This window comes from Vitis riparia, chromosome 19 (assembly GCF_004353265.1).
Source record: "Vitis riparia cultivar Riparia Gloire de Montpellier isolate 1030 chromosome 19, EGFV_Vit.rip_1.0, whole genome shotgun sequence".
Classification (NCBI taxonomy): Eukaryota; Viridiplantae; Streptophyta; class Magnoliopsida; order Vitales; family Vitaceae; genus Vitis; species Vitis riparia.
The window spans coordinates 9,550,955-9,573,324 of record NC_048449.1 but is presented as its reverse complement, the minus strand read 5'-3'; the positions used below and the strand labels follow the sequence as shown (position 1 = coordinate 9,573,324).

The window sequence follows — 22,370 nt, the reverse complement described above, 5'->3', positions numbered from 1 at the left end:
TGATTAATTCATTATTTTTTTTGTTCTTGAGATATGGTTTTCTTGTTGAGTTTGATTTTTTTAAATCATTTTTAATCTTTTATATATCGAAACAGATAATGGGGTGGCATATGAGTGGATTTTATTCCTTTTCTCTCATTTTGGTGTTTATTTCACCTATGCCCCTATTATTTGTGCGAATTTTGTCGGAATATATAGTAATTTATCCTTTAATTGGGTGTTTTTTTTTTCTCTTTCTCTCTCTCTCTCTATATATATATATATATATATATATATATATATATATATATATATATATGATGCGAAAGATGATTTGATCTCCTAGTTTACCCACTCATTACAAAGTTGTAATAATATCGTTTTTCCAGCTTAGCATCATCCTAACCTCCATATCACCCTATCTCATTTGGAAGTTTTCTTTCATCTTTTTTCACTCCCAAAAATCCAAAATCTCTCATTTCAGTTCAGAAACCCAAATCCAAAACTCCAAGATGATGTCAAAATGCGCCTTTCGGCTCGTCTAAGAACCATGGGAGTCTAAGAGAATCCGAAAAAAAATGAAATGGAGCTTGGGTGGAGAGAGTGGGTACCCAAAAAACTGAAACCCTAACCTCCAAATGTGTCCTAGACTTGCAAATCCGTGTCCAAGATAGCTCTATTAGCAAGAAATAACATCAAACGTCTCTCATAGACCATTAAATCAGCGAAGCCCTTGAAGAATCAGAGGAAATGGTGCAGAAAATGAAGTACAAGAGACTCTTAAAGTATTGGGTACCGAAGAACCGATCGACCGATCCTCGATTGGACCTCAACCGGTGACTGTACCTTAGGTACTACCTTAATAGCCCTTAGGTACGACCTTAATCCACCTTAGGTACTACCTTAACTGACCTTAGGTACTACCTTAGTTAAACTTAGGTATTACCTGTGTGAAGCCTCAAAACTTCATTTATGGATATTACTTACTTCATTTGTGACCTTTAGAGCATGCCATTTTGTGATTAATTAGTGTGATTAATTGGTTCAAATTTGGTATTTTGGTGACTGTACCTTAGGTACTACCTTAATAGCCCTAAGGTACTATCTTAATCTACCTTAGGTACTACCTAAGTAAAACTTTGGTACTACCTATTTGAAGTCTCATAAATTTATTTGTGGATATTACTTACTTCATTTGTAACCCTTAGAGCATGTCATTATGATTAATTAGTGTGGCCAATTGGTTCATATTTGGTATTTTGGTGATTGTACCTTAGGTACTACCTTAATAACCCTAAGGTACTACTTTAATCTACCTTAGGTGCTACCTTAACCGACCTTAGGTACTACCTATCTGAAGTCTTGAAACTTTATTTGTGGATATTACTTACTTCATTTGTGACCCTTAGAGCACGTCATTATGTGATTAATTAGTGTGGTCAATTGGTTCACCTTTGGTACTTTGGTGATTATACCTTAAGTACTACCTTAATAGCCCTAAGGTACTACTTTAATCAACCTTAGGTACTAGCTTAACCGACCTTAGGTACTAATTAAGTAAAACTTGGGTATTGCCTATCTGAAGCCTCAGAACTTTCATTTGTGGATATTCCTTACTTCATTCTCGATTGGACCTCGATTGGGAAAGGGTAACCGGTTGATTGGTTTTATGTTTAAAATTGAAAAAGACACCAACCCGCTCCTAGACAGTTGAATGAGCTTAACGAAGGTAGTACCTAAGGTCGGTTAAGGTAGCACCTTAAGGCTATTAAGGTGAACCTAAGGTATAGTCACCAAAATACCAAAGATGAACCAATTGACCACACAATTAATCACATAATGACGTGTTCTAAGGGTCACAAATGAAGTAAGTAATATCCACAAATAAAGTTTCGAGACTTCAAGTAGATAGTACCCAAGTTTTACTTAGGTAGTACTTAAGGTCGATTAAGGTAGTACCTAAGTTATAGTCACCAAAATCCCAAAGATGAACCAATTAACCACACTAATTAATCACATAATGATGTACTCTAAGGGTCACAAATGAGTAATATCCACAAATAAAGTTCCGAAACTTCAAAAAGGTAGTGCCCAAGTTTTACTTAGGTAGTACCTAAGGTAAATTAAGGTAGAACCTTAGGGCTATTAAGGTAGTACCTAAGGTACAGTCACCAAAATAGCAAAGTTGAACCAACTAATCACATTAATTAATCACAAAATGACATGATCTAAAGGTCACAAATGAAGTAAGCAATATCCATAAATGAAGTTTTGAGGCTTCACACAAGTAATACCTAAGTTTAACTAAGGTAGTACCTAAGGTCAGTTAAGGTAGATTAAGGTCGTACCTAAGGGCTATTAAGGTAGTACTTAAGGTACAGTCACCAGTCGACTGGTTCGTCGAGATCCAATACTTTAAGAGTCTCATATGCTTTATTTTTTGCACCATTTCCTTTGATTCTTCAAGGACATTGCCGATTTAATGGTCTAGGAGAAATGTTTGATGCTATTTCTTGCTAATAAAGCTATCTTGGACATGGATTTATAAGTCTATGACATATTTGGAGGTTAGGGTTTCGGTTTTTGGGTACCCACTCTCTCCACCCGAGCTTCATTTCATTTTTTCCGGATCCTCTTGGACTCCTATGACTCCTAGATGAGCCGAAAGACACATTTTGACATCATCTTGGAGTTTTGAATTTGGGTTTCTGAACTAAAATGAGAGATTTTGGGTTTTCGGGAGTAAAGAAAGATGAGAGAAAGCTTCCAAAATGAGAGATGGTGATATGGAGGTTGGGATGATGCTGAGCTGGAGAAACGGAGGGTCAATTTGGGCATAGAAGATGGAGCCGACTCAGAGTGCACAAAAATAAATAAATAAATAAATAAATTAAATATTATGAACAAACTGGGCAAGAACTTTTTGCTGCAAATAAAGGATAATTAAAAATAGAGTTTAAACTTCAAAATGTTCATATATGTCAAAATAATTATTGTTTTAGAACTCAATTTATATTAGTAAAAAATATGACTGAACCTTTAATTTTAGGAACTCCTTTTATTACATTACTTTACCCTTTTCAAGTAAATGATGAAGGTGTCAAAACAACAATATTAGGAAACACCATATTTTTTCCTTTTATATATCCATTTACTAAAAAAGAAATACATCAAGTCCAAAGTGATTCAATAAATAAAAGAATAAATTTAATTCAAAGAAAACAAGCCCATATAAATTATCTATCAAAAGAAATTCAATATAAAAAGATAGAATAACAACTTGTAGAAGAAAATGTTCAAAAGAGAATAAAAGAAATTCAGGATTTTTTTCAAAAAGAAATTTGTTCTGATCTTCCAAATGCTTTTTGGTCTAGGAAGAAACATGAGATAAGTCTACCTTACATTCAAAATTTTGATGAATCTAAAATTCCTACTAAGGCTAGACCTATTCAAATGAATGAAAAACTTTTAGAGTATTGTAAACAAGAAATTGATTCATTATTAAAGAAGAAATTAATTAGACCCTCAAAATCTTCTTGGAGTTGTGCCATCTTTTATGTACAAAATGCTGTTGAGATAGAAAGAGGAGCACCAAGATTAGTCATTAATTATAAACCTTTAAATAAAGTATTACAATGGATAAGATACCCTATTCCTAATAAGCAAGATTTACTCAAAAGACTACATAGTTTTATAATTTATTCAAAATTTGATATGAAATCTTGATTCTGGCAAGTTCAAATTAAAGAAGATAGATACAAAACTGCTTTTACTATCCTTTTTGGTCATTATGAATGGAATGTCATGCCTTTTGGTCTCAAAAATGCCCCTTCTGAATTTCAAAATATTATGAATGATATTTTCAATCCTCATTTTCAATTTATAATTGTATACATTGATGATGTTTTAGTATTTTCTGATTCATTAGAAAAACATTTTATTCATTTAATTTTTTTAATGTCATTAAAGCAAATGGAATGACTTGTTATATTTCAAAAATGAAATTATTTCAAACAAAGATTAGATTTTTAGGACATGAAATTTTTCAAGGAAAAACCAAACCTATTCAAAGGTCAATAGAATTTGCTGACAAATTCCCTGATGAGATAAAAGACAAAAAACAATTGTAAAGATTTTTAGGTTGTTTAAATTATGTTTTTGATTACTTCAAAGATTTGAGAATCATTTGTGAACCATTATACGAAAGACTAAGGAAAAATGCACCTGCATGGACTGAGCATCATACTAATTTGGTCAAAGAAATTAAACAAAAAGTCAAACGTTTACCATGCATTAGCATCCCTCATCTAAATGCATTGCTCATTGTAGAATCAGATGCATCTCATTTAGGTTATGGAGGCATATTAAAACAAGAATACAATAATCAAGTAAATATAGTTAGATATCATTTAGGGATCTGGTTGGACGCTCAAATAAATTATTCAACTGTCAAAAAAGAGGTTTTATCTATAGTTTTGTGTATTTCAAAATTTCAAAGTGATCTGATATATAAAAAATTTCTTTTAAAAATTGATTGCAAAGTTACAAAAGATATTTTACAAAAAGATGTTAAAATTTTAGTTTCAAAACAAATTTTTGCAAGATGGCAAGCTTTACTTTAAAATTTTGATTTTGAAATTGAATTTATCAAAGGAGAGTTGAATTCTCTTCCTGATTTCCTTACTCGGGAGTTTTTGTAGGGTAAGGATCCTTCTCCATCCTAATGGGCACTCCCGTTAGGCCTCAACTTCCTTCATCATCCAAGAAAACTAAAGCTTCATATGCCATGATTTCAAACTTTTCAAATGTTCGTCCTACTTTTCCATTACAAACATCAATTTTCTTTCAAGTTTAGAGTCCAGATTTTCCTCCTCTTCAACCTTCAAAAAGTTTTATTCAACCTTCTAAATCAACCCCTAAAAATATTGCTGTTCAGAGACAATCCAGCCCTAACACTCTTTCAACATTACCTTCTCCTTCTCATTCTTCTTCTCATTCTTTTTCTTATAGTCAATATGTCAAAAAAATCCAAAACCTTAGAAATTGATTTCATTGAGCCAGAGTTCAATTATGAAGAGATTCCTAAAATTCTTCCTTACATCTTTCCTCAAGGTGTCACCTTCAATTCTAATGATCTTTTGAAAACTTGTCAATTTTATGAGTTCATCCTGGTGGACACTGATTGAGTTGAAATTACTCATAACACTGATAAAAACAATCCTCAGAGGATTGCTTTTTCCAAATGTCAAATTCTCAGAGTCATGACCATTGTTGATTGGAATAAAAAACCCTTCACTTGCAAGGCCTTTAGTAAACCTTTTCATCCCATGAGCTACAATTACATAGACTATATGGATGCTTGGTATAATATATTTTATTTACAAAGCTACCAACATTCTTGGTTCATCCAATTTTCAAGAAATTGTAATACCAAATTTCCTGCTTGGTTTAAAAAATGGTGGACTTTCTTTGGTCTACTAGACTCCATATTTCCTCCTGAAATTCAAGAAAAATTCAACTTCTACAAGAGCAAGACTTCATCTCAATCTATCACTCAGCCTAGACTCCTGACTTTCTGTTCGAGATTAAGAATTCCATGGATTCTCTCATGGAATATTATCAAGAAGCAAGAGCAACCTCATCATTTTCCATTATCTCTTTCTAGAGAATTCAGCATCAAATGGTGGGACAAATTCAATCATGATTTTTTATGTCAATAGAAGATTTTGTAATTAATTTCAACAAGGCCAGGATCATCAAATTCAAAAGATTCAACTAGTTCTTCTTAAGGACCGACTCGAGAAGAATTCCTAACTTTGAAAAGCAAATGTCAAGCTTCATTAGCAGCCGCTATTGATTTAGAGCAATATCGTCAAGGACTCATTCAAACCCTCAAACAGTTTAGAGATCAAGAAAATGAAGAAACTAAAGACACAGTTTTATTAGATGATTAATACGTAGACCCTGAGTTAATCCTTTACGGAGGACCTATGGGTCAATCCAGATAAAAGATTTCAAGAATCTTTTGTACATCTGTATCTTTGTTAATTTGTTTCCTTGTATTTATCCAGTAAAAAAAAAGAAAAAAAAAAGTGAATAATGTTTTTTCTGTCTTTCACCATGACTCAAAAGTAACTAAATGACTCAAAAGCAACGTGATGGAAAAAGAAAGAAAGAAATGAGACAAGAAGAATAAAATTTTTGCAGACTTCATTCATGCTTCTGCACGTGGAAGTGGATTCAAAAAATTTTCAAAATTGAAAACTCAAAAATTATTTTCAAGTCCGAATCCTTGCCTATAAATAGAGCTGCAAAATTCATCAACATGCAAAGTTTGGAAAGAGCTTGGCAAGAGAGCTTGATAGCTTGAGATAGTGAGAAATTAAGAGTTTAAAATTCTCTCTCTTGTAATTTTCCTCATCCAGTCTTTTGTATTCATCACTTTGAGTCATCCCTCTGTTGTCAACGAACTTGTATTCAACAACTCTCTGTAATCAAGGTATATTTTCAATAAACAACAATATTTTTTTTGAGATTCAAATATTTGTGTTTTTATGTTTAAATTTTTGCAATAAATTAGACAGAATTAGACATTAAATATTTCTGTTTTTATTAATGCTTGGAGTTCATTAATAATAATAACAATAACGTATTTAAAAGGAAGGGAAACATTTATGTGGAGGAGTCTAGTTGTCAATTGTTCTAGATGACATCACAAGAAAATGAGCATTTTAAGGAATAATTATATGACTCATTAAAAAATATATGTATTTCGAATTATTTTTTAAATAGACCAAGATAATACTGATTTTAAAACATTGGAATTCTTTTTTTCATATATTTTAATATTAGTGAGTTAAAACTCACTTTTTTCATTTATTTATTTACAAATAATTGAGGAATGGATCTTTTGTTTATTTTTTATTTTTATTTTTTTCCTACATATAGGAATTGAAGTATTCTATGAATTTATTTATTAACAGAGAAATGAGAATATCTCCTAGAATAGATCTAGAAGATAATGCATATAATGTGTTCTCCTAGGATGGATCTTGAAGATAATCTATACTACTATAAAAAGTGTGAGGTGTTTGATAGATTTTTTCATTTCGAAAATGGACAACTTGCCTTTTAATTCCAAAAATACCCCTTATAATTTATTTGTTATAATCAATTAATATTTAATCTAAGCTACAAAATTTATTGTATTATTATAACCTATTAATATCAATTGATGTTATTCTCTTTAAAACCCATTATACATACTAATTGATTATTGAGGATGACCAAAGCCCCATTGTTTCAATGCCTACATAACCTTTTTCTATCTTTTTCTCCTCTCCATGGTTGCGATAGCTTCTTCTTCAAGTTCTTGGATTTCTTTGCAAAATCGCCATCCAAAAATACTCCTAATCAATTTATTTATTACAATCTATTAATATATAATCTAATGTTACAAAATTTATTCTATTATCATAACCTATTAATATCAATTGATGTTATACATGTTATTATTATCTTTAAAACCCATAATACTCATTGACTCTTGAGAATGGCCTAAGCCTCATTTTTTTTCCAATGCCTACATAACCTTTTTCTATCTTTTTCTTCTCTCCATGGATAACTTCTTCTTCAAACTCTTGGATTTCTATGCAAAATTGCCATTGTAACGTTCTACTTAGCCATAAATGGTAGCCAATTCAAGACTGTTTTTGGAGTTATGGTCATGGTTCTAGAAGGTTTGGATCAATGAAAGTGTTATGTTTGGAATGGGAGAGAGTTTCGGTGAAATGCAATATTTTGGGCGAAGTTGAGAATGACAGTGGTGGTGAAAAAATGTGTTCCTAAAAAAAAGCTAGTAGTTTGTGCAGTGGTTTTGGGAGTCGTGGTTGTATTTTCACATGCACAGGAGAGACACGTTTGTTGTCATAATTTCTAGTGAAACTGTCACTAATCCCTACTTGGAACCTATACCGAACATAATTTTTTCTTTGTTAATTTAGTTTGAATGAATAAACTGTTATTGAGTTTCACAAAAACAATGTGGAGGGTTGGTTAGGAGAGTGGTGATAGTCCATATTCAAATATGCTTTTCTTTTGTATTTTGGGAACTAAGGAATCATTACATGCTTATTGGTGAAAGGAGGTTATTGTTTATCCCCTATTTATTTAAAGAGAAGGAATTGTGTTTGTGGAGTTGACAATTCAAGATGTTGACTGTGATTTAATTCCAAAAAGTTTTAGAGAACTAGTTAAGATAAATATTTTTTTAATGACTGTACAACTATTATTAGAGTAACTTCTCACATTTATGGTATTTTTGCATATCAACTGTTTGTGTTTTAATTTATTGGGGATGTGTCTTTTGTGTTATTGATCATTTGGGTTATTAGATTTTAGGGTTTTTGGTTTTTATCATTTTATCCTATTTTTTTTGCATTTTTGTTGATTGTGTATGTTATTTATTTATTTATTGTTTTAGCACTCATTGGGTTTTTTGGGAACACAATTAGGTTAATTGTTGTTGACAATTTAGTGTTATTGATGGTTTTACTTACATGTTTATTAGGGAAAGATTGGAATCCAAGGTGTTTGGTAAATTTGAGAGGTAATCCAATTTAGTATTCAAGTATACATTTTTTTTTATATTTATGAATCCTAAATTTTTATTTTATAATCTAATGTTTATTGGAATAAAAGTTTTTTTTTTATATAAATTTAATATTTTTGCAAATACTTTTAATTTGTCTAATTGTATTATTTTTTTTTTACTAGTATTTATAACTTGAAGGTTTTACTAAAAGGAAAATGAAGTTGGTTATTTCAATTAAAATTGAGGTAAGTGTTTCTTAAGAAGTTTTATTTATTTATTTATTTATTTTTAATTTAGTTGACTCTTCATTTTGAGATAACTAGAATTTCCTCAAAATCTTTGTTTATTTTAATGTAAATTACAATTCCAAATGGAGTTTTAATTACAACCTATTAATACTTATTGTTACAAAATTTATTCTATAACTTCAACCTATTAATATTAATCATATTAAAATTTAATTCTGTTTAAAATCACCCTCTAACATTATAAAATACTTATAATTAATATATAATCTAATTAACAATTAAGAATTATTTCACTCTTCAAATTTCTTATGATGATCATTTCACTTTTCATCTCTAAACATAACCTTTTTTTTTTTTTTTTTTGAAGAGAATTAAGAGGTTTTTGTAAATTAGTACTCCCAATTCCAATAAAGTACTATTTGGTAAGTTATTGTTTAGTGTTCTTAATGATTTTGCTTAAATGTTTATGTTACTCTGTGTTGAGTAAAATTATATTACATTATTGAATTTTATTTATATGATTTTGAGCTTTTTAGAACAATACTAATTCTTCGAAGAGTTTGTGGGATGTGAGTTGAGAGAAGATTAAAATTTAAGGTAGTTGATAAATTTGAGAGGTGAGTAAGTTTAGCATTCAAGTATGCATTTTTTCTTTAATTTTTCATTTTATAATCCAATATTTATTGGAATTAAAATTTGCTACTTATTTTATAATTTTAGTATTTTTGTAAATACTTTTAATTTGTCTAATTATGCTTTTAATTTATATTATTTTTAGATAACTATTCACAACTTAAATCTTTTAATAAAAAAATGAAGTTGGTTGTTTCAATTGAAATTTGGGTAAGCGTTTCTCGAGTGTTTTTTTTTCCTCATTTTTAGTTTAACTGAATCTTAATTTTAGAATGATTAGAACTCTCTAGGAAATAAAATCTTTAATTTTTTTTAAAACATATAAATTACTATTCTAAAGGGAAAATACATTTCTTTATTTTATAACCTAATTATTATAGGAATTAGAGACTACAATTCTTTGTTTTATGATCTAATGTCTATAATAATTGGAGACTTCTTTATTTTATAATATCATGTCTATAGGTATCAGAGATTCTTACTAATGCTATACATTTGGTATTTATGCAAATGTTTTTAATTTGATTTATTTTGTTTCTTTTAAATTTTATTTTTAACCAACATTCACAATTTAAATCTTAAAATAAGAAAAATAAAGTTATTTATTTTAATTGAAATTGAGGTAAGTGATTTTTTAGAGTTCTTCATTTTGGGATTCTTAGAATTTTCTTATTGTATTTTTTTTTTTTAAAATACCAACCACTATTCCACTATTCTAGAATGAATTTTAGATAACTATATTTTTAACAATTTCAAAATGGAATACCAAGTATATTCGGGAAATCAAAAATAATTTTTTAATTCTCAATAAGATATTTATATTTTTATTTGCTAATGATTTCTCTTTATTATGACTCTGCATTATATTCTAGTAACATATAGTTTTTGTCTCTAAATTGCAATGAATTTGGATCAATAATAGATAATGTATCTAAATAAAATTTGGTACATATCATTGCTAACGATTAAGGTGACATTTATTTTGCTTAACTTAAAAATATTAATTCTAAAAAGAAGTTTACTATCTAAAATATTAGGATTGGATGGAAAAGTGTAAACTTATTTATATTCCATCTCAATCACATCATCCATGTAATGATAACCCAATTGATAAAGTAATGAAGGGGCATACAATTTATTTGCTGCCCGGATGCCTGAGAGAAATGTCAGTTCATGAACATCTATGATTGCAGCTTATGTTCAGTGTGGGAAGGCAAAGGAACCTATTCATCGTTTTTGCAAAGATGGAAGAGGTGGGGCTGAAGTGTAATGAGGTGACAGTGGTGGCTGTGCTTGCTGCTTGTGCTCATTTGGGTGCAGTTGATTTGGGGAAGGGGATTCACGAGTACATAAATGGAAATGGGTTTAAGAGAAATGTCTATATTTCTAATACTCTAATGGATATGTATGCGAAATGTGGATGGTTGGGAGGAAGCACGTAGAGTTTTTGAGGAGATGGAAGAACGAACTGTTGTGTCATGGTCAGGCATGATTGGAGTGCTGGCAATGCATGGAGAAGCCGAGGTAGCTCTAAGACTCTTCTCTGATATGTCCCAGATCTGCATCGAGCCCAGTGGGGTCATTTTCGTTGGATTCTTGCATGGTTGTTGCCGCATGGGGGTTGATAAATGAGGGGCGCAGGTTCTCTGTCAGTATGACTAGAGATTATGGAATAATTCCCCAGATTGAGCATTATGGTTGTGTGGTTGGTCTTCTGAATAGCGCAGGGCTACTTCATGAGGCCCATGAGTTCATCAAGCCGAATGGGATTGTGAGAGGTGCTCTCCTTGGAGGATGCAGGGTGCACAAAATCAAAATATGTCAGAAATGTCATAAGAAGCAATCAAACATCTTCTTGAATTAGACCCGCACCCACTTATAATATGTGGTGTTATCAAACATCTATGCAGAGAGCAGAAGCAGGAGGGTGGGAAGTTTGTGAAGAAAACGAACCGGGTGGAGTTCAATGGCAGTAGATGAAGTGGTCCATAAGTTTGTGGCTGGGTGAGGAGAGCCATCCTGACACTGAGAACATATTCCAAGGGTGGGAAGAACTGCTGGAAGAAATGGGGCTAAAGGGATATGTGTAAAAATATTTGATGTCCCATAAGAGTAACATTGAGTAGAAAAAATGTAGAAAAAATTTATGATTCATAAAAGATCAATAATATATGTGGGGTACCATATCCTATCTCCAAATGTTCTTGTTGAAATAGAGAAAAATAAGAAAATAAAAAGATAATATCCAGGGTCTTATTCCTACTGGAACTTCACACCATAAACACCACTAAAATGAATTCCTAGAAAGAAGAATACAAATTTGTTCTCAAATAGTAGGACAACCTTCAGCCACAACCCCCGGTGCTGTAGGGCATGAAGCCAGTGGGCAATGATCATCTGCTGCCAAACCCCACCAGTCCACACCAAAAATATCTTTAGATTGAAGGGCAAAGAAAATGATGATTCCCATAAAGGCAACCCCGGCATCTAAAGCTGCTGATAAGATGTAGGTGTGCTTGGCCCACCACTGCCTGTACCTGTTGTAAACATAGAAGTTGAAGAAAACTCCCACAATTCCCCACATCACAAAGTGTACAGCTCTAGCTGGTGGCATGTTTCCTGTAGCTCCTATGATAATGGGCATGTGGATGAGCCTGATCCATTTTTGGTTGGGGAATTTGCGTGAAAGGAACCATACTGGAACAGGGGCAAGAAAGCCAGCAAGGAAAAACCAATTCATCTCTGGGTAGACCCCCAACCTTCCGAACATTCTGAGTGGACCAATAACTCCCCATATGACTGAAGCATTGTAGAAAACGTCATCACCAGGGCATGTCCATGGACTTCCTTCTGGAAGCAAGGCTACATCGCATATATGCTCCACGGTTGTAAGAAGCCACCATGCTGTCCCAAAGTAGACGCTTGAAGCAATCACAGTTCCAACTAACTGAACACAGACCAAAACATTTTAATGGGAGGAATTTAAAGTTAGTCAAAAACTGAGATATTGTTGGTAGGATGATTTACCTGAACGAGGAACATGGATCGGGGTGGGATCTTCATGTAGTGACCTAATTTGAAATCACTGAGAAATGTGAGTGCCTGCACCATGCTGATATAGCCATAGGTCTTGAAAACCACATTTGCAAGCGGTTTCCCTGGGTACATGAACCCAATAATCAGCTCTGTGATCACATTTAGCCCTGGTTGCTGCATAGGCATAACAACTTTGATTTAGGAATGAATGGCAATTCTTAATTGTGTTCTGGTTCTACAACTTCTCAAGTTCAACACACGATGTAAAACAAATAAACAAAACCCATGTAAAACAACCATGCCTGATTTGTCGTGGCCGTTATTATCCCGATGGGTAAGGTGAAAAATAATGCCAAGGCACAACATAGCAAAATTCCCCACCATGGTAGTTGAAGCTGCTTGTCGAAACCTTCACAGGCAAGGAGTGAAAGACCAAGCACTACAATTAAAATTGAATGAAACCACCATTGGGGACTATTTTATAGTTCTTCTTCATCAGTCTCGTATGCACGTCTCCAAACTTCTCTCCTGCTGCTGCCCTCGTCTTAGTCCACATTTGCCAGATAGTACTAAACAATTTTTTTTGGTAGAAAAACCATGAGAAGAATGTGGGGTCAACAAGGATTGTCAAGAAAATGGATTGAAGACAAAGCTAAGAATGTTAAGGAAGACTTACCTTCCATTGAAGAGTGCAACATGTGAGACAGAAGCTGCTAGAGTTGCAAAAGAAATCCCATATGTGACTGAAAAGAAGACACTAAGATAAAGTTTGCTATAAGCATTGTATTCATCTAGGTTGATTGAGAAAGTTTTTGAGTCCAAAATTCTGGTGAGATTGTATGGCTGACCAGTTGAATCGAAGGTGTGTGATGAGAATATAGGGAATTTCTTAGCATCATATGCATTATTGTAATAGGTAAGGGGGAGCAAAATATAGACAATTATGAAAAACCCAACAAGAATATTAATGATGGCAAAGCCAGGAGTGGCTAAGGGACTTCCTAAGAAACTAGCAACTGTGGCCCAGTCGAGGCCGAATGATCCAAGGCCCATGCCATAGAGGCCTGAACCAATCTGTTGGGCAGTGATTGAGTTCTTCCAAATCAAACAAATAATGGAGACGGTACTGATGGAAGGAAACAAGTAGTTTGGGACCAAGTAGTAGGCAAAGCTTGAAATGAACACAATGAGAAAGAATTGCAGCCTAGTGAGTCCTCCTTTGCTTCTTTTTTCTTTTTCATGCAATGCCCTGCAATTTAACAAAAACCATTTTCATGAGAATGAAAGAGAGGGAGAGGGTGAGGGAGAGGGAGAGGGAGAGGGAGAGGGAGATGAACCTGAAGAGAGAGACTTGGACTAGATTTGATGGCCACCACATATAGGGGGAGTCCACTAGGTATTTTCTGAACAGGCCAGCCCATCCATAGCCAAGCAACTGAATTCAATAGAAGAAGAGAAACTATGAAGGTCAACAAGAGAAATTAAAATATCAAATTAATTGGTGGATTAGCAGTATGAGTAAACCATATACTACAAAATAAGTAATATATGTAAAACATAAGCATCATAGAATTAACTAATGGAACAATGTCCACCTACGAAAGAATACAAAAAAGATGGTGAATGTGATATTATGTTGGATCAGCTGTATAGAAAATAAAAATTCTCAATGATGAAAGAAAGTCCTCTGGCTTTCAAACCAGGGTCATCAATGATCAGACTAGATGGTTCAAAGGGAGAGATTGAATTGACTGTAAAAAAGGCCAAACCTACCTGAGTGGTTTGTACTAGCAAGTATCCTGCTCCTGGGCTGAGACTCCTTTTGTAGAATGCCTTGACAATTGTAAGGATACCAACTGCATAAACACCACCGGATCCAGAGTTGGCAAACATGGTGATCAACACATGCTCCTTCATATTAAAAGGCCCTGGATTCAGGGAAAACGACCACTTTGTGCATGGGACTTTGATCGGTTTCTCTGGGAGTGTTGCAGCCATGAACTTCCCTAGTGGCAGGGTAACTATCTGTGCTGAGACTGATGAAATGCTGAGTTGATTACTGCGATAACCGAAGAATTGGTTCACAAAGGACAGAATCACACAGGATGCTACACCAAGCACCCATGTCCTGAATGTCAGAACAGGTTCTGTTGGATCATCTGTGATTGGAACTGTGAGCCTCACTTGCTCTATGGGACAATCGTTTTCCTCTTCATCCCCTGCTTCAACAAATCACAACTTGGTTAGTATCCCACTTCAAAAACTTCACTACTTTGATCATTCCACTATTGGATGTACAAAAACAATTCAACTTGTTTGTTGATTCTTTCATGTTCATCTCCATTGGAAAAGAAAAAAAAAGGGGACTATTTTCTTGAGAAATGCATACCATCAACTTTGAAGTTCTTCTGGGTGACTTCATCCTGAAGTTCTGCCATTGCTCTCCCTTTGATGTGTTCTTCAAACTCAATTCATATACCTATATATATGGATAACAATAAATTTTTATGCAAGGCTTCTCAATATGACAGATTGTACAAATAAGGCTGGAATTTCTACTTTATCAGTTACGAATGGAATTATTGTCACTTAAGGAAAATTTAAAATTTCCCTTTGACGGTGACAAACTTTCCTTTCTTAATGATTCTCTTCCATCTTCTCTTGTGAATCAAAAATCATGGATGGAAAACTGTTTGGATTTTAGAATGATTAAGGAAAAATTCTTATTTGTTTGAAATGATTCTGAAATATTCCTCTGTCCTGTTTCTTTATAAGAGAAAGGTCGTCCAGCAAGAAAAGCCAGATATAGAAAATCCAGCTTGGGAAATCACCCCTACTTTCTCCTAACAAGATTTGTTTCATAATTCAATGGCTGGGAATTCATTTTCATGGTCTAAAACGAACTTTATCACCAATCCAGCCTTGTGGGTGGGTGTTTAATGATTTTGCCTCTAAAGGGTCTGAAACAAATTTTACCTAAAAATTCATGAAATTCTGTTTGATCCCAAATAAACCAGGCTGGACTCCACTGGCCTTGAATCACTAGGGGTTGAGGTTTTGGCTTTCATTCCTTTTTGGGATTTTACATACATAGTCCAAGAATTGGGGTAAATACATAACTATCATTGGTTTTAAATTTTGTCTGTTTGTATGTTTATAAATTTATTCTATTTATAAAATTTATCTTTTAAAGAAATTTTATATGAAAATATTTTAGGTAGGTGTGTTTAACAATTCTCTAAAAAATAAATTTTATTATTTAAAAAATATTTTATAAAGTGCTAAATGATTAAATTTAAGACCGATGATTTAATATATTTGCACTAAACCTGAAGGAGTGTAAATGAAATTTGACAATAATTTCCTATGTTTGCATGGCTATCGTATATTAATTGTCTATACTTTCAATGTGATATGCCCTATGATTCACAAGTCTCAAAGGGTTTATTTGAGGCAAGTGTTTAGATGAAAGTAAGTCAAGAATTTCCTTAATGAAATCTATGGAGTAACTTTTAGGGTGTACGTTCTCTCCTCTTTCACTTTCTTAAATATAAATAAGTCAGTTTAAAAACACAAAAATAAAAAAAAATAAAAAATCAAATTTCCTTTTATTTAGGATCTCCTTTTTCTGATTTCTCCCATAAAAATCATTGCAAATCTTCTGAAGTATTGATGTGAATGCATGGTAACTAGTTTGGCATGGGAATGGGGAATAATGGGGATGGGGAGGGGAATGGGAATGGTCTTCCAGGGAGAGAAAATCCAAATATAAGAATTGCAACTTCTTTTATCTAGTGATGAAAAAACCGGATATTATCTTCGAAATATCGGCAATATTTTGGATGTCAAAGGTGGATGAAACCATTTTGGCCATCGATTATTGGTCGAGAGGAATTTCGGCAAAATCGCTGAAATATCGGTTTTTGGCAGATAAATTGGCGAAAAATCGGATGGAGCGATGCCCGCATCAGATGAGAGCGGTCACAAAAATTTCCCAAAAAAAATTGGGGATAAATCGGAAAAATTGATGATTTTTTTGGGGAATTTTTTCAAAAATTGCTCCTACATCCAACGGTCAAATTTTCCCGTCTTTTTATATTATCATTTTGTTATATATATATATTTTAATACTTTTTATATTTATCTCATTAATCCTATTTTTAAAAATTATTATCACTTCACTCTTAAAGTTTTTTTTTTATATTTATCCTTTTAATTTTATTTAGTTTTAAATGTTTTTACTTTAAAATATTAAAAATATAATTTTACCCAACAAAATTGTCACAATAAAAAAAATTAAGAAAGTTCTAAAATTTTATAAATTAAAATTAATTTAATAAGATAAATTATTAATAATTTTAATTATTTAAATAAATTAATGTTAATAGAAAAAACTATTACCACATATTTTTAATAAAATTTTAGAAATTAAATCTCAGATAAAATATTTTATATAAATTAATTTAATTTTTCATTTAAAATATATAAAACATGTTTTAATAAAAATATTTTAAAAATTTTAAACTAAATATTGTCTTCAACAAGATGAGTTCCTTCATCTAACAATATGATAAACTACATCAATCTTTATTTTGGTACTAAGGATTATTGCAATGTCATATATATTATATTTATATATAAAATATTTTTATTCAATAAAATCAAATATTTCTTAACTCAAGTCTAACTTTCTAAGTATACACTTTCAAAGTTCATATTTATTATTCTTAAAATCAGTATATATCTCGATATTTTTCTTATTGACCATATCTATGTCAATTACAATTATAAAATAATTTTAAAATGTGTATTTTTGCTTATTTAGTAATTTTTTTTAGAGTTTTTTCACGCGTTCCTATGAATTTTGAATAATTTTTGCTTCACTAATATTTGTAAAAAAAAATATCCACAAATATTTTTCCGATATATCTTAAAATAAAAATACTGATATATCCATGATTATAGATATTTTCATTCTTGCTTTTATCCGTTCACCAACTTGATTTGCTAGAAATTCATTTCCATTTTCAGGTTTCATGTGTAAATTTATGGAAAATTCGTTTAGACTTTTTGGGGGTGGGAATTAGGTTTCACACTATAGCCTAAAAATACCATTTTGTTTGTTGAGAAGGTTTTCATGCAATAATTCATTTATTTAGGCTATGTTTGATTCTCATAAAGTTTGAGGGAAAATGTAAAGAAAAGAAAATAGAGAAGAAAAATATAAGAAAAGAAAAAGTAAAGGAAAATAAAAAAGAGATTTGAAGTCAATAAATTATTTTTATATCATATTTCAAACTCGTTTCACATATATAATTCTTCTATATAAAGATCAAGGCTATGTTTGGTTCCCTAGGAAAATGTGAGGAAAAAAATATAGAAGAAAGATAAAAGGAAAAAAAAAAGTCATAGGAAAATAAAAAATGGAGTTAAAGTCAATAAATTATTTTATATACTACTTCAAACTCATTTTACTTAATTTAACCATTCAATATAAAGATTAAATAATTGAAGACATATAAATATCTAATTAATTTTGATTATATTCGATTTTTTTTGTATTTTCTTTGGGATAACCAAACATGAAAAAATCAGTTTCTTTAACATTTTTTTTCTTTATATTCCATAATAAAACCAAATATAAAAAGATAATTTTCCTTAACATTTTTTTTTCCTTAGTACTATCCACGAACCAAACATTGCCTTAGAGAAGAAGAAAATGAGTTAAGGCCTTGTTTTGAGAAGATTTAATTCCTTGTATGCACCTAATACCTAATACCTTATGTTATATTTGGTTTCGAAATAATTTTGAGGACATAGAAAAGTATAAGAAAAAAAAAATTGTTTTTGAAGATTTAATGTTAATAAATTATTTTAATACATTTTTTAAAAATCATTCACTTTTTTTTTCACTTTTGTATAAAATTAAATATTTTGAACATATCTAATTTTTAATTAATTTTAATTATTCTTAAATTTTTAGATATATTTTAATAAAATAAATGTTTAATAAAATTTTAAACTTTATTTATATAAATTTTAATACTAAATTGTAAATGTTGAAATTTATTAAATTAAAATTAAAATTAATTTATGGGAAAAGTGTTCTTTTATGAACACGTATAAATATAATGACAAAATAAGAACCTTTAACAAATAAGTTAAGTTGCATATAATTAAGACTGTGTTTGATAGTGATTTTAGAAATACTTCAAAAATAAAAAATTTCAAGTATTAAAAATAATAAAAACACTTTCTATAATCAATATCAAATACACTTTAAATCAAATTAGACTCTTAAAAATAATAGCACTATTTCTAAAAATATATTTAAATATTATTGTATAATTATGTAACAACTAATAACTACTATCATTAATGTTGTTATTATTATAAATATTTAATTTTTTGAAAAATAAAAAGATAATAAAAATTATAATATTTTAGAAATAGTTTCTACGACAAATTTGGTAAGTCAATATTATTATCTATTTCATAAGGCTATGTTTGTTTATAGGAAAAATGTGAAAAAAAGAAAATAGTGATGAAAAGTAAAAGAAAAAAAAAGGTTTAACCTAAATAAATTATTTTTATATGTTTTTTTAAATTCATTTTACTTATTTTCCTCTATTATATAAAGATTAAATAATTTTAAAATATATAAATTTTTGAAAATTTTTAATTATATTTGATTTTTTATATATTTTTTACTATGATTTTAAAAAAAAAATCATTATCCTCAACATTTTTTTCCTTAGCATAAATAAAATATTTTTTAACAAAAATTGATAACATACAATTGGGTCAGGGTTTGATTAGTACTTACGTGAATTGCAATTCAAAGGCCCACAACTAAACAAGGAATTCACATTCTACCGTTACAAAATAATTCAAAAAGTGATTAAAAGCTTTGCCCTCAACCCCACAAATCTTAACTACTTTTATAAACAAGCCGTTAAGGATTGAACAATAAATTTAAGAAAAAATTTGAATTAATAACTCATAAAAACATTAACAAAATTTCAAAATTACAAACACTCCAAATATTTTTAAATTAACTAGTAGATAAACATCATCACATTTAAATAATGAATTTATTATATAAAAAGCTAAAATTAACATATGCATTTGTTTCCTATAATCATGCAAATGTTTATTTAATCATTATTTCAACTAAATTATTTAAATCGAAATTTGTTATGATAACTCTAGATATCATATCATTTAATATTTAAATTTTAAATTAAATTATTAATTTTTAATAATTAGTAATATTTTTTATTATATTCTTTAAATTAGTGTCATTGAATAACTTTTTTTTATATATATATACAAATGTTAAAATCTTGTTCAATTCATTAAAAGTAATTATTTTTTCATAATATGTGGTAGACATTGAGTAGGCTAGAAGAAATAAAACATTAAAAGATAATTAGTGATATGAAGATTTGGTTTATTATTTTTAATGCATGAAGTTTTTGTAAATTATTTTTTACCATATTTAATAAAATAATTTAAATTATATTTGAGAGTTTTTTTTTATAGATATACATTATTAAAAAATATTAATTTTATAACTTATTTTCTTTAAAAATGACATAATATACTAATAATCCAATTAAGAATATGATATTAATCGGTAAATAATATTTATAGATATCAAATATATTATACTGTAATTTTAGAGATGTAGATTTTAATGTTTGAAAATTAATTTTAATAATTAGGTTCTGTTTGGTTTGAACTATTTTTCTAGTTTTAATTTTCTATTTTCATTCTAGCTTTGATTTTGTAAAAGGATTGTGAAGAAACATATAAATAAAATTTTATATAATATATTTGTCATGTTATGAGATCCATTATTATAATAGATAATATTCCTTATTTTCTAAGACATATAATGTGATATTAATAATAATAATTGTATTGTATTTTTATTATTCTTTTTATTTTAAAATACTTTAATACAATTTTATAATATGTTTATAATTAATCAAGTATAATATAAAAATATAGTCATTTATAAGAATAAAGTCTAATAAAGAAACAAAATATTGATAAGATATATAATATTTATTTTCAAATATATATGAGTATACCAATAATATTTATATTCCTTTTATATTGTCCCACAAAGTCTTCTTTGTAAGAAAAGGGTTGGTTTTTTTTTTTTTTTTTTAGAAAACACTTGTTTTAAATTTTCTAATTCTTTTTTCAAGTTCTTTCAAAATGGGTTTAAAAAAGAAAGGTCTTTTCGGAGAGAACCGAAAGATAGATCAGTTTCCATTCTCCAAACGGTTAAAAAAAAAAAAAAAAATTATCTTTTATCAAAGAATCGGATCTTTATTTGAATACCGTCTTAACCAGTTTTACGGAAATTCTGTTTTTAATAATTGAACACCATTATAGGTGCATTTAACATGCATTTCTGGATTCCAATCCGATAAAAAATTGTTAAACTTTGCATAATTAGTATGAAAAAGTCAGAAGAACTTATAAAATTGCAATGAAGGATATTTGGAAAGCTTATCAATCAGCAAACAATATTCCATCATCAACAGAAACATGAACAATGCTCAATAATCAACAGAAACATGAAGCAACAATTAGCATCCAATAATCAAAAGGATAAGAGAATAATGGAAGAGATGAGAGGCCTAATGATCATACCTGGAAATGCCTCCCCACAAGAACCACCTGGAATCCTCTCCTCTTTGTTTTTCTTCAGTTTCTCTACTTCTCACCTCTCTCAAGAGCTCACTAACCAACCCCAACAAAAGAAGCAATCACCCCTTGAAACGTGCCCTCACCTACAGATAATATCTTCTGCTCTTAACAAACCACCGGAGTATCGCCCCCTTGTGCTGCGTATCCTCTGTCTTTAGAAGTGTTCAGAAGTTCACAAAAAGTGTCGAAACAAAAAAATGTCAACATAAAAATATACGAAAAATAAACTGTCAATTTTTTTAATTGGTATTATCTTCGTCTATTTATTGTCTCTTTTACTTGTCATGTTATCTTCATCCATTGCTTTTAAATTTATAAATTTATTATTATTTGAATTTTTTTCATTACTTTTAACGTCAGCATTCTTCAAATTACCATGTTTGCTCATGGAAAAAAAAAAAAAAAAACACGAAAGTCTCTACTTAAGGGTTTTCTAATTCAAATGAATTGATGTTCCCCTTTTTTCTAGTTATGTGATTTGAATTCATTTTGACAAGATTTCACTAAGTAAGGATTAACAATTGTACTCTATTCATTTTGAATATGTACTATTTAATAAAGAAATAAATTTTAAAATATTTATCAGTAACTATCTTTATCTTTATTTAATCATTTTGATCTTTATATAAATCAAAACTTAAGAAAAAAAAATATTTTAAAGGTTTTTCAAAAAATAAATATTAAATTTCAAAAAAATAAATAAAATATTTTTTTAAGAATTAAAAAATAGTACTTTTAAGAATTTTTTTAAAACATGTTTTAAGAATTTTAAAAATATATATCTATTTTATGTAAATTATTCTATCAAATTCAAATCATCGTAATCACCTTTGAAACCTTTATAAATAATAGGGAAAAGTGTGATTTAATTCATTAATATAAAAATATATGAAAAAAAGAACCCAAAAATTTTAAATTAGTATTATTTTCATCCATTTAAAATAATTTGAAATACATGCATTTTTAAATGAATCATCCATTTTCCCAAAAATGTCATTTTACTTGTTATGTTATTCAAATAAATCGATAACTAAACTTCTTCGCATAGATGTTTCCTTCCTTTTAGATATTTTATTATTATTATTATTTTATTTCAATTTTTTTTTCTCTATAAACAAATATTGGTAGGATTCTTATTTTAGTTTACTACAAGT

At 29.7% G+C, this 22,370-nt stretch overlaps 1 protein-coding gene across 1 annotated transcript; it reads right to left on the bottom strand.

Annotated features, from left to right (window-relative positions):
• Positions 1-11,630: 11,630 nt before the first annotated feature.
• Positions 11,631-21,355, bottom strand: LOC117908602 (oligopeptide transporter 1-like). The gene is given in 9 exon segments (XM_034822255.1): positions 11,631-12,400; positions 12,481-12,663; positions 12,792-12,967; positions 12,970-13,058; positions 13,166-13,738; positions 13,827-13,924; positions 14,263-14,708; positions 14,879-14,968; positions 21,160-21,355. Coding segments are annotated over 8 exon segments (2,235 nt in total). The 5' UTR covers positions 14,928-14,968; positions 21,160-21,355; the 3' UTR covers positions 11,631-11,779.
• Positions 21,356-22,370: the final 1,015 nt, after the last annotated feature.